At 37.9% G+C, this 11,759-nt stretch overlaps 1 protein-coding gene and 1 long non-coding RNA gene across 5 annotated transcripts; one reads left to right on the top strand and one right to left on the bottom strand.

Moving 5' to 3' along the window:
- Positions 1-1,199: 1,199 nt before the first annotated feature.
- On the top strand, positions 1,200-9,043 carry LOC122060569 (kinesin-like protein KIN-14B). Of its 4 annotated transcripts, none has more exons than XM_042623702.1 (13): positions 1,200-1,654; positions 1,916-2,006; positions 2,206-2,515; positions 2,643-2,726; positions 3,058-3,225; positions 3,495-3,601; positions 3,880-4,058; positions 4,770-4,931; positions 5,147-5,362; positions 5,609-5,646; positions 6,068-6,195; positions 6,960-8,484; positions 8,665-9,043. In XM_042623702.1, exons 3-13 carry the CDS (start codon positions 2,278-2,280, stop codon positions 8,778-8,780), a joined length of 2,961 nt encoding a protein of 986 aa, XP_042479636.1. In that variant the 5' UTR covers positions 1,200-1,654; positions 1,916-2,006; positions 2,206-2,277; the 3' UTR covers positions 8,781-9,043. The 4 variants fall into 4 exon arrangements, with proteins under 4 accessions (XP_042479636.1, XP_042479637.1, XP_042479638.1 ...); XM_042623703.1 differs by having other exon boundaries at positions 1,861-2,006; XM_042623704.1 differs by lacking the exons at positions 1,200-1,654; positions 1,916-2,006; positions 2,206-2,515 and having other exon boundaries at positions 3,044-3,225.
- On the bottom strand, positions 6,441-7,220 carry LOC122060570. The gene is made up of 2 exons (XR_006134434.1): positions 7,085-7,220; positions 6,441-6,995 (listed from the first exon to the last, which is right to left on the bottom strand). It is a non-coding gene; the product is annotated as an uncharacterized LOC122060570 (long non-coding RNA).
- Positions 9,044-11,759: the final 2,716 nt, after the last annotated feature.

Here is an 11,759-nt window from a genome sequence, read left to right as displayed (position 1 = left end):
AAAAAACCTAAAAGGCAGTATGAACCTAATGACCAAACATAAGGGGGCAAAATGTCGCCTCGCCCCTTATGAAAGGCGGAAATCCTACCTCTATTGTTGCTTTTGCTCCTAGTCTCATTACGTAGGGGTTATATTGCCTTTCAAGGAACCCTCTCCTAATATTATGATAAGAATATTTTTAAAAACTTTTTTATTCATGATTAAAATATAAAATTTTAGAAAATAAGAAAAAGAATAATAAATAAACTTTTAAATTATAAATACAAAGTCCTAAATGCATATGAATAGTTGCCAACAATCCAAAACAAAATATAATTTTTCTTCACCGACATTCTCAACAGTTTTTTCCTCCGAGTTTGCTTGGTGTGTATACTTGAGTCTTAAGAAATCCTTTATCTATAGGAGAAAATTGAAAAAGTTGTTTCTACCTTCCCCAGGCCCCAGCCCTTCAAGTAGCCTTTCATTAGCCATTGTCCTTCTAAAAAACGCAATGCCACCAATGATATTCAAGTAATCCATAATCAAACCCTTCAACCTCTCTCTCTCTCTCTCTCTCTGTGCCTCTTCCGAGTCTTACAAGCAAGAACCTAAGCTTTATCTTTGAGAAGACCTCATGTTTAAGGTTGGACAGACATGATCGACGCTCAACTTGAGGCCATAAGAGAGGGTTTTTTTTTTTTTTTTTTCTAAAATCTAATATTGTGGAAGATTCTATTTTCTAAGCGTCTGTCCATTTTGTGAAGTTTACAGCCCACCTTGTGATGGGACCTTATAGCTTTCACTATCCTCTGTTACGCCAATTATCATAAATAATGAATCAAACAGAAGAAATCAAAGAGTATGTTTGTCCGTTTCTTACTTTTAATGGAATTTTCTGTAGGAATCATCCCTGCTCTGTCTCTCACCGACTCCCACACATTCTCTCTCTCTCTCTCTCTCTCTCTCTCTTCCCCTCTCCCTCTCATACACAGGCAGTCAAGCAAGCAATGGCAATTTGCAGGTGGCGTGGTTCACACCCATTTAATATTGGCACCTTTGGATTAATTACGAAGCAAAAGAATCAAATGTACATTAAAAAAAAAAAGAAGCCCACTTTACTACAGAATGAGAAGAACACATTAAAAAAGAGCTTATAAGAAAAGGGAAGCCATTCTCTTCCCATATTTTCCTTCTTTTTTATTAAAAGAAGATGAAATTTGAAAGGTTTGATGGACCTCATGGTGGGTTGGTGAGCTAACATCCTACATAGAATATAAGTCAGTAGTGATGATTAAGACTCCCTTTGGAGTTTGGAAGGGGTTGTTCAATCCTTTCATGCATAAACATAACGTGTAGCGACAACCCAACCAACTCTTTCTCTTTCACTCTGAAAGAAATGTATTATTTCACATTGGGAGTAAAGAACCAATCCAAAAAACAGAACATGATCATTTTTTATCAGTATATGAAGAAATCATATGTTTGTTGAAGCTTTCCACATAGGTATCTTGCCTTGTTGGATTTGAGTTTCATAGAAAATTCCTACTCCTTACCTTACCTACTACAAGGAAAGCAAACATTCCACTTGGCTGCCGCCTTTTTCCTACGCTTCTGAATCTGAATATTTGTTTCTGTGAGTTATGATGGGAGAGAGACTTTGAATGCCATCGTCAATGTAAGAACACTCTTATATTTCAATTGTTTTAGCCCCCCACCCTCAACCCCATAACCAAAAAAATTCTTCTATTTCTCTGGACTTCAGTTTTGTGCGCGCATTCCTTTTTTTATTCTTAGTTTTGGGTTCTTGGCTTTCTATTTTTGTTCTTTTTTTTTTTTTTTTTTTTCATTTTGATTAGTAGTATATACTAATTTCTGTCACAGAAGCCTGGTCTCTTAAGTTTCCAATAGAAGTTTTGACTGGTAGTAAAATTTGCAGTCTACTCTCTTACTGCAAATTTTGAAACTCGTTTGGTGAAGAGTAACTTGCTTCATCTGAAATCAATTCTCCTCTTTGAAGCTTTAAAGAGGTAAGGTGTTTCTTTCCATTTATTTGCTCAGCACCCCCATACTCCACTTCACGCACCAATGTAAATAATATGCCATCCTCAAGTGGTAATTGCAGGGAGCGAAAACACAGAAGCCATGGAGGGAGAAGTTGTAGTTTACTTAGTCCTCCATCCAAAAAGTATTTTAATAGCTCATCTAAATTGACTTTCATTTCTGCAGCCATGGAGAAGATTGATCAGAAATGAATGAGTGGTGTCCTGTCCTTCTGAAGTTCTCACATATCTGAGAATCATGGAATCAAGAAAATCTGTTAAGAACCTTGCTCAGTCTATCCATTCTCTTCTAGGATTCAAGACACATCTAACTTCTAGTTGGGCAGATTCAGTTTGTAATATAATCAAGAATTTATCATCTGAAGACTCAAAAGATGGTTCTCAGATAAAATGTCAAAACCGCAATTCAGACAATTCAGAGAGTTCCAATGAAAACAAAGATGTTGACAATGGTGCTGCTGTTTCAAAAATAAATGGTAGATCCCTCCGTCTTTCCTCATGTTTTGAATCATAATATGGATTATCAATCTCTCTTTGAAAATGCTTTCACTTGACACTTCATGTGATCTACCACTTGCCCTTCTCTTTTTCTTCGATGAGCAGATGATCTTGCTGCATTGACTTCCCATCTAAATGAACTGAACTTAAAGAAGAAGCAGGCCTTGAATGACTTTTTGGATTTGAAAGGTTAGTCAGGCTACTACTATCAATTCTGATGTAAGGACTGAAGCAATTTGTTGAAATAGCTATCAATTCATATAATGAATTAAATGAATTGGTGAAATATTGAAGCTTAAAATAAATTTTAGGATGAGTTTTCTTCTTGAAATCCTAGAAATATTTCATCACCTGGAAACTTGATCAGGTCAATTTGGATTAGATAAGGGTTTCTAGCTAGTTCAATCTATTCTATTCATTGGGTTTTTGAGCCATCATCGTGTTTACAAGAATTGAAGTTGCTTATGGTAAGCATGATATGAAATTTTACACTCATACCATTTTAGACTTGTCATTGCAGGGAATATCCGTGTGTTTTGTCGCATCAGACCCATCCTCGATGAGGAGAAATTTAGCAATCTAGCACCTGTTGTAGCTTCGGATTCTAATAATGTGGTTTTAAAACTTGCCAATAATAAGACAAAACATTACACTTTCGACAGGGTTTTCCACCAGGGTTCATCACAAGGTGCTTCAAATTGGTAACATGAAATGCTCTTAAAGTTTTATTTTCTTTCCCTTTTGTGATGCAAGTGAATTCTGAGACTGCTCATCAGTTAATTGGGATTTATTTGCCGGGCTCCAAGTTGGATAAGGCTCTGATTGAGTGAGTATTATGAGATTCCAAATAGAGGGCAAGTCAAATATCTCATTTAGCTGTTGTTCAGTTCTGTAAGCCTGCAGCCTTAAGGTCATGAATTCAATTCTGTTGAAAAGCTTACTGAGTTGTAATTTCAGATGAAGTATTTTCAGAAGTTGCGCCAGTGATCAAATCTGTGATGGATGGCTACAATGTATGCATTTTTGCATATGGGCAGACAGGGACCGGAAAGACTTTCACCATGGTGAGGATCATCTTACTTAACAGAATTCTTTCATCATATTCTAGTTGTTAGGCTTGGCAATTCAACTATTAGGTAAGCGTACCAAGTCACCACCAAAGAAAGGGGTACATCAGGTTCCTCAATAGACACTGGCTTGGCCATATCTTCCGTCGCCGTTTCCTATTTAAATTGCTCACCCTGTATCATTAGTTGCTCTGAGATTCATCAATTTCTTGTTTTAAGAAGCCTCCTCGGTGTAATCATTTAAATGGGCTAATCATCTGTTTATGCCATTTTAGGAAGGTAAACCTGATTGTCCGGGGATTGTGCCTCGTGCAATCGATGAACTTTTCAAGCAAGCAGTTGATAGCAACCACTCTTTTCTCTTCACTTTCAGTATGCTTGAGATTTACATGGGCAATCTCAGAGACTTGCTTGTCCCCCAGATGACAAAACCAACAGATCGTTTTACAAAATGGTGAGTATACAGCCTCCACCTAATGCCACCAGATCGATCCTGGTTGAAACGTGTGTGCATGTGCGTGTGCGTGTGCGTGTGTGTCTCGATGAACAAAGCTTTATTGATAAACAAGACTTTGAGACTAACTGGCTCTTATCCTTCTAATATAGCTTCAACTTTCTTCTCAAAGTACACACATCATTACATGGATGAAAAATAGTATGAAGTAAATGGTCCCTGGTTCGGTAACCAAGCCATACATGTGTTTTGCATCATCTTTAGACAAAAGATGTTTCAACATGATGTTTTTTCTGAATATTAAAATTACTGTTAGCATCTATTTGAATCCTTGAGAATCCAAGCAGCTGTGAACCAACTCATTTAAAATGGATCCGGTTGGTGGAAAGTGGACATAGTGGAGTTTGTAGTACTATCTACCTGGTTAAATTCCCACAGCCAATGGAAATTCAAACTTCACCTAATTTTGTGGAGTATGAATTGTAATAAAAAATGGGAAATTAAAATTGTTTTAGTAATGGGAGTCACTTCCAATATCTTATGTTGAAATTCTTTTCAACCATTGATAGAGGTCCAACACTGATCGGAGTTTAACTCCCATGCTCCAAGCTGATGCTTCATTTCACATAACAAAAATCTCAGATTTTTAAGTTGATTTGGCATTCTAAAGGAAGTATGTGTTTGATATAATCTGGTAATCTATGTCCATAGCCTTTCAATTGTAACTGATCCCAAGGGTGGCATTGAGATTGACAACGTTGTGGCCATTGGAGTGAATGATTTCAACCAAGCTATGAAGCTGTATAGATTGGGTAGTCAGTCCAGGTCAACTGCTTCTACAAATGCCAACATCAATTCAAGCAGATCTCACAGGTAATTATTTTTCCATAAAAATATCATTTAAAGCAATTTTCCAGATGTCAACTGTGGACTTGGGACTTGTTTAAGGCCAACATAGTTCAAGGGTGTTCCAGAGCAGCTCAATTTTCTGAAAGACTTTTGAGTTTTTTTTTTTTGACCAAGTAAATGAGCATTGATAAGAACTTTTCTTCCATCCTAAGCCTCACTTCTTATTATCTTCAGAACAGCTTGATCCGCATATCCTTGACTTGCTCTGATGCTCCATCAAGGCAAAAGGAAACAAACAAAATGTGGATGATTGATTTGGGTGGAAGTGAACGCCTGCTGAAGACAAAGGCGTGGGGAAGAAGACTGGAGGAAGGAAAAGCCATCAACCTATCACTCTCTGCCCTTGGTGATGTTATCAGTGCACTCCAAAAAGGGAAACCTCATGTACCATACAGGTAAGCACTTCAAGAATCAATGGTATGTGTTGATATACATTGATGTGGACCTTACTTAACATCGCGAGCTTTTAGGATAAGTGGTTGTAACATGATCTCAAAACAATGAGGATCAAATGCACAATAGTGGCTCTTTCTTAATAAGAATTAATATCTAAGTGAACAAAATTTTGATGAATCAATCTATCAACTAGGATTGATGTCTAAGTATCTAACAGTAAGTTTACAATTATTCCCTTCTGACAGGAATAGCAAGCTGACACAAGTTCTTAGGGATTCCCTAGGTATCAATGCTTCCTTCTCTTGATGCCATTGTTTGTAATTTGTTTGTTGACCACTATACAGAACCTTTATTGGTCTCAATTTTTCTCGTCTACTTAAGGTGATTCTTCCTTCAAGGTGGGAGGAAGTCTCTCCCCCCAACTTTTTCTGTAGATGTGGCATGACACATGTATGAAGCAGTTGGATCTAAATGGGTACTCCATAGGAGGTCTCCCCAAAATTTTTTAGATGACTCAAAATTATTTTCCAAGCAAAAACCTACAAGTTCTATATAGCTTCATGAACCCCACCCCACCATGCAAGGAAAAGGGGAGAAAAAAAAGTGTGCCACAGAAACAGCAAACAGAAGCAATGGTGGATTTATTTGTCTAGTCGGATCTAATTATTCCTTTGTACTTGAATGTTCTACTCTTCTGTATACAGGTGAGGATTCAAAAACTCTAATGGTTGTTCATATTAGTCCCAAAGAAGAAGATTTGTGCGAGTCTGTATGCTCCTTGGGTTTTGCAACACGGGTGAGAAGTATTCACCTAGGGAATAAGGCATCAGTGGTAAGTTCTGTGGACTGACTTCTCAATAGTTACCCCATCACTTCTCTATAGATGTACACAAGCATTTCTTGTCTATGGGAATATGTTATCATGACTTGAATTTCTCGTCCATTTATGCATATAGAAGTCAAAAGGCCAAAGTTGAGAAACCTCCTGCAAGATATTGCCAGCTACAATGGCCTCAAAAATTTTTAATTGATTAGATGGTTAAGAGACGCAGTAGAGTTTACAGCCTATTCCAGATGTGATGAAAATAATTGGAAATGGAGAATCCCAAACAATGCGACATGTTACATCAACCAGAAGGAGGAGAAGAAAGCTCACTCATGCATTCACTCCATGATCTTAACATATGTCTTCAAAGCTGCAAGAAACGATTTCCCTAGATTTAATATACAAACAAGGACCGAGTTATCCTGAAACCACGGTGAACAGAATCCTATTTTTTATTTTAATAAAAACAGATTCCTGTTCACTGTGGCGCATTGCCACCCTAGCCAATAGGGGGAGAGGGAGATCACATCTGGACCGTCTCATCGTTCAGCCACTGGTGCAGGAAAACTTTTTCCTAAAAACAATTGACAACATAATATTTCTTTCATAATGAATTGTAGATGAAAACATTTGACTGTCAAGTACAAAAAGATTGGATTTCCAGAAATCTCACCACACCTATCATGGGAACATCACCTTTTTTTTTTTTATCTTGTAATTTAGTTTCTACGGGACCAATACTAACCACTGAATGGATTGCTTGCAAGCAGGAAATACAGGAAAAGAAGGAACTTGCAATGGCCAAGCTGTTACAGAAGGTGAAAGAACTTGAATCTGAGGGTTATGAAGTAAGAAGAGAGATCAAAAAGCTAAATGAGAAGTTAGAACATCTTACCAGAGATGAATCATCACATGATAAACATTTGGCGGCTCTGTGTCTATCTAATGAAATACTGCAGTCTAGCACAGAGATGGAGAAGCATAGTGGAGCAGCTGTTAAAGTAAGTCCCTCATCAAAACTGCCAAGTTTTATGAGGCCAACCATTTGCAGTACAAGCAGATCTGGCAAAGACCACCAAATTCCAGAGTATTCCCAGAAAAGAGTTCCTCTTCCTGGACGAAGGAGAAGACTTTCCAAGAATCGTCCTTTCCCACGAAACGGTATTTCAGAATATGGTTCTGAATGCAGTAACTCCAGGACTAGCAACTTGATGAGCCTCAGCATGAAAAATAGCACAGATTATGAAACAGAATACAGTCAGGATGCTTCTGAATGTGATATTAAAAAGGTTGTTTTCCCAGAGCAGGAAAAATCTCCAAAGAGTCTGGGTTATCAAACAGCTCATCTAGTTTATAGACGTGCAAGTGAGCATGCAAATAGGAAAGCAAGTAAAACCGATCCTTCAAAATGCTTAATTGACAGTTGGCTTCATCCACAGAAGAATGAACTAAATACCGGTACTTCCAATCATCGGACTAAATGGGTGCCTCCTATCCTGGTCCTGGAGAAGACGTACAAGCAGTCAAATAAATTGCGGTGTGAGAAAGTAAATGGTCACAAAAGTACAAACAAAAATGCTCCTGTCCATGATAATGTCAAAAACTTGGCTGAGATAGGGGCAACTGGACAGCCCTCAGTGGAGGTGGTTATTTGTGAAACACGAAAAGAATTGGATGAACTTGTAGCTGAAGAATCTGGTTATAATTCCATTTCTCATTCTCATACAGCTGATCACAAGGTAGTGAAAGAAGAATGGGGATTTTCAAGTGGTTCCATGATGAGAACCTATGGATGTTATGCTGTTTCTCCTCCTGATGTGCAGTATAATTGCTTCAACCAGGACAATGATTACAGCGGAGTAACTGAAACATCTTCTAAGGAGATAGATACAGGTGATTTACACAATTTGCCAGAGGATTTGATGTTCCAAGACAGTAGGTGCGATCTCCTTTCCTCGTCTGATATAGGGATTAAGAATATACTCAACCTGAAAGAACAGTCCGATGAATTAGAAAGTCAAGGGTTGCTCACTGAAAGCTCCTTTGAATCTTTGGTTGATCATTCAAAAATGATTAATCAGATGGAAAGAATGGTTACACCAAATGGAAAGAATAGTGACGAATATTGTGAGGAGGGAATTTTTTCCGCTTCTCATCAATACACTGAGGGTGTCATGGGACCGTGCTTGCATACAATGAGATCTCAAAGAGCTTTACTTGCAGAGCTAAATGATGCCTCTCAAGAAGATCTTACAATGTTCTTGGTCCAATCCCCAGAAAGAATATATGATACAGGTAACAAAATTAAAAGTCTCTCATTCCCCTTCTAATAACATTTATAGCTCTTATGTAGAATGCTTGATTTGATTAACAACTTTTTTTCAAATGCTTTGCCAATAAAATTTTAAATAGTATGGTTCCTAAATGTAAAAGTGTAGCTTAAAAATCTAACAATCAGTCACTTGGTTCTGTCAGGGATGAGTGATTTGCTTGGACAGAAAATTCAGAGTTTAATTTCCAGTGCTCTTCTTGGATTGGGACTTCAAAGCTTAGGGTTGGAGCATGACTTCTTCTATGGATTGATGCTTTAAAGATACTTTCATGAGATACAAGTATACAACACGAAATCAGATCATTGTGCTTGTTATGGTGCCTTCAGCTGTGTGCAATGTTTGAACAGCTCAAACAGATTATGAAACAATTCAGAGTCCAAAGGTAGGAAGAATCTGTCTCAAGGTGAGACGAGAACCAGAAAAGAGTGTTTATTTATCTATAACAATATGTTCACAGATTAAGGAAGACACGGTATGATTTGGTTATCTTCCAAAGAATAAAAGATTACAGGATTATAGATTGGAATACAGACTAAAAAAAGGGCGTACCCAGTGCACGAGGCTCCCACCACATTGGGGTCGGGGAGGATCATAATGTATGCAGCCTTACCCCCACTTCATGGATATGCAGTTTCCCGACTTGAACCTGTGACCAGAAGGTCGCAATGGAACAACCTTACTGTTGCGCCAAGGTTCACAATGGTTTACATAATTTACACATGTTACACAATTTGCATATGATCTTCCCTAATCTCCCACATTGGATGAGATAAGGATAGACTGGACTTCCCATCCTTAAGAGTTGTATATAGCTATATTTCAATTCCCAAGAAATAATGAAGAGGCCAAATCAATCGTAGGAAACTCAGTGCTCAAATATTGTTCTATAAACCATCAAAGATACCCAGTGTGTGTACCTGTTACCACCATATCACCAACGTAAAGCAATAGGAACGTCATTCTTGCTTAGAGTGAAATAAATAATGAAGGGTCGACAACACTGCTGAAAATCCAAATGCCAAGAAAGAAAGAGCTCAGTCTGTCAAACCAAGCCCTTAAGGCTTTTTTAATACCATAGACAGAGAGACTACTTGAGGCGATGCACATAATCAGGATACAATGGATCAACAAAGCCAGGGTTAGTGTTTGGTTACTAGCAGGTTTTACAACAGTAGAGAAGACCTCAGTAAAATCAAGTCTCTCAACTTGGGTTAAAACCTTGGAAACCAATCGAGCTTTGAGCCTATCAAGAGTCTCATCAACTTCAAGCTTGGACTCATAGACCCATTTGCAATCCGCTATGTTCATCCATTCCTTACAAGGAACCAAATCCCACAAGTAATTTTTGGAGAGAGCACTTAAATCATCATGCAACGCATGGCTGCAACCAACCCAGGGTGTGCTAACGCAGACTTGACAGTACTCTTTGATTCACTTGGAATATCCACGTACCCATTTAGAGCAGCATAGTTTGGGTTGGGCTTTCCAATTCCATTCTTACCTCTCGTGATCATGCATGGTATGATCAGTATCAATAATCAACGATTAGCAGTGAAGCAATAGGTCTTCCAACTCTCGCTTTGTAGACAAGATTTAGAAAGTCATCTTCTTTGATGTTACCTCTAATATTAGATCTCTCCGCCCTCACCCTGTTTCTAATTTCCCTAGGAACAGGCACATTATTGCTCCCTGGAGTCTGCCAGATGATCTTCCCGCCCCCCTCTCTCTCTCTTGATGTATCCCCGTTCTCTTGTAGCAGCCACCCCTTATTAGGGTGGTCCTCTTCTGTTGTGTTTTTTATTAGATTGCCTTGCCTCTGTTGTAGATTCAAGTCCCTTCCTTACCCCCTCCCCTCTTTCTCCCTTGTATATTCTTTCTCTTGCTGGTGATGAATTTATTTATTCATTTAAATATATATATATATATATAGATACTTCCCTGCATTATATAATGAACCTAGGGCACAGTCGAACCTATGGACCCCAATTAAGAATTAGTTTTCTGGAATCTTTCCATGTAATAATAAAGAATATATTACATTTTGACCTTAATACGTCGGAACTTAATTTGGCCCCCTTGATAAGACTTTAAATATTATTTTTATAATAGCCAAATCTAGCAGCTAGAAAAGATTTGGTTGGAAATACCATATCTGAACCATATTGTAGCCTTGGACCCTTGGAATCACCTAATTTGTGTAAGATTTATGACCTAGTGAAGTAGGGTCAGACTCCTTTTAGATTTGACCAGAATTGGAAATATTCCATTTCTGGCCATCTTGTTGGCCCAAATCAGATATCAGGGGAAAAAAAACCCTTGAACAAATTAGATCAAGGTCTCAAAATTGATAGTTAAGTAGGGTATCCAAAGGAAAGACTTGTACACAAAATTTGGGCCCTAACAAACCTGCCACGTGGTGGATATTGGGTCCAAGGTTCGACCACCTAGCATCCTATGGTCAAACCAAATAACTACTCATTTAGGTGTTATTCTTCAAAAAGTATTTGCATATATCTGAAGCACATCCTTGTATTTCAACGATCCATCTCAGAGATGTGTCTTAAAGCCACCCTCTCAATATGCCGATGAATACCGATACAATACACCTTGTATCTAGATAGAGCCTGATATATTTTCTACCTATTCTCCATGTTCACCGCTTTTGGCTGATGCTATTATTTTTATAAATAAAAGTTTTCCCATAGAATACCAATTATTTAGCATACACACTACAACAAATGTCATTTTTGATGACTGAAAAATAACCACGACGGTAAAAGTAAATCCATTGCTAATAACGTCGTTGCAGAAAATGGCGACAAGAAAAAGTGCTTCCGTTGAGCAATATACATAATAGATGACTTCCATAGCTAAAGATCTATTCTAGGCAACAGAATGCTTAATGCCATCCCTAAAAATGAATTGCTGCAACAGAATTATTACTTTCGTCACCATATATCCATTAGTGAGCAGAATTTGGGGTGATTTCACTATTTAAATTTAATTTGTTACAGTGAAAAATTGTATTGAGAGAGAGAGCGTGAGGGGTAAGGGTGTGGAGAGCCCCTATTTTTAGCATATGTAGTGTTCTGTAGGGATCAAACACCATAATTGAAGCAAAGATGAACAATTTCTTACACACTGTCAACATCTACACACAACAAATTCATAAAATGTCGAAGATCAAAATTTTCCTCAATAGAGTTGGATAAAAGAGGAAAAAAAAGGGGGGGGGGG

This window comes from Macadamia integrifolia, chromosome 14 (assembly GCF_013358625.1).
Source record: "Macadamia integrifolia cultivar HAES 741 chromosome 14, SCU_Mint_v3, whole genome shotgun sequence".
Taxonomy (NCBI): Eukaryota; Viridiplantae; Streptophyta; class Magnoliopsida; order Proteales; family Proteaceae; genus Macadamia; species Macadamia integrifolia.
The sequence above is the reverse complement of the archived record's forward strand: the minus strand, read 5'-3'. Positions and strand labels throughout refer to the sequence as shown.

What these genes read in the sequence shown, in the direction of transcription:
- LOC122060569 (XM_042623702.1), top strand. Translation starts at nt 2,278, where the DNA reads ATGGAATCAAGAAAATCTGTTAAGAACCTTGCTCAGTCTATCCATTCT. An exon ending in CCACCAGGGTTCATCACAAG is followed by an intron (nt 3,226 to 3,494) that starts GTGCTTCAAATT and finishes TTGTAATTTCAG; the next exon opens with ATGAAGTATTTTCAGAAGTT. An exon ending in AATTCAAGCAGATCTCACAG is followed by an intron (nt 4,932 to 5,146) that starts GTAATTATTTTT and finishes TCTTCAGAACAG; the next exon opens with CTTGATCCGCATATCCTTGA.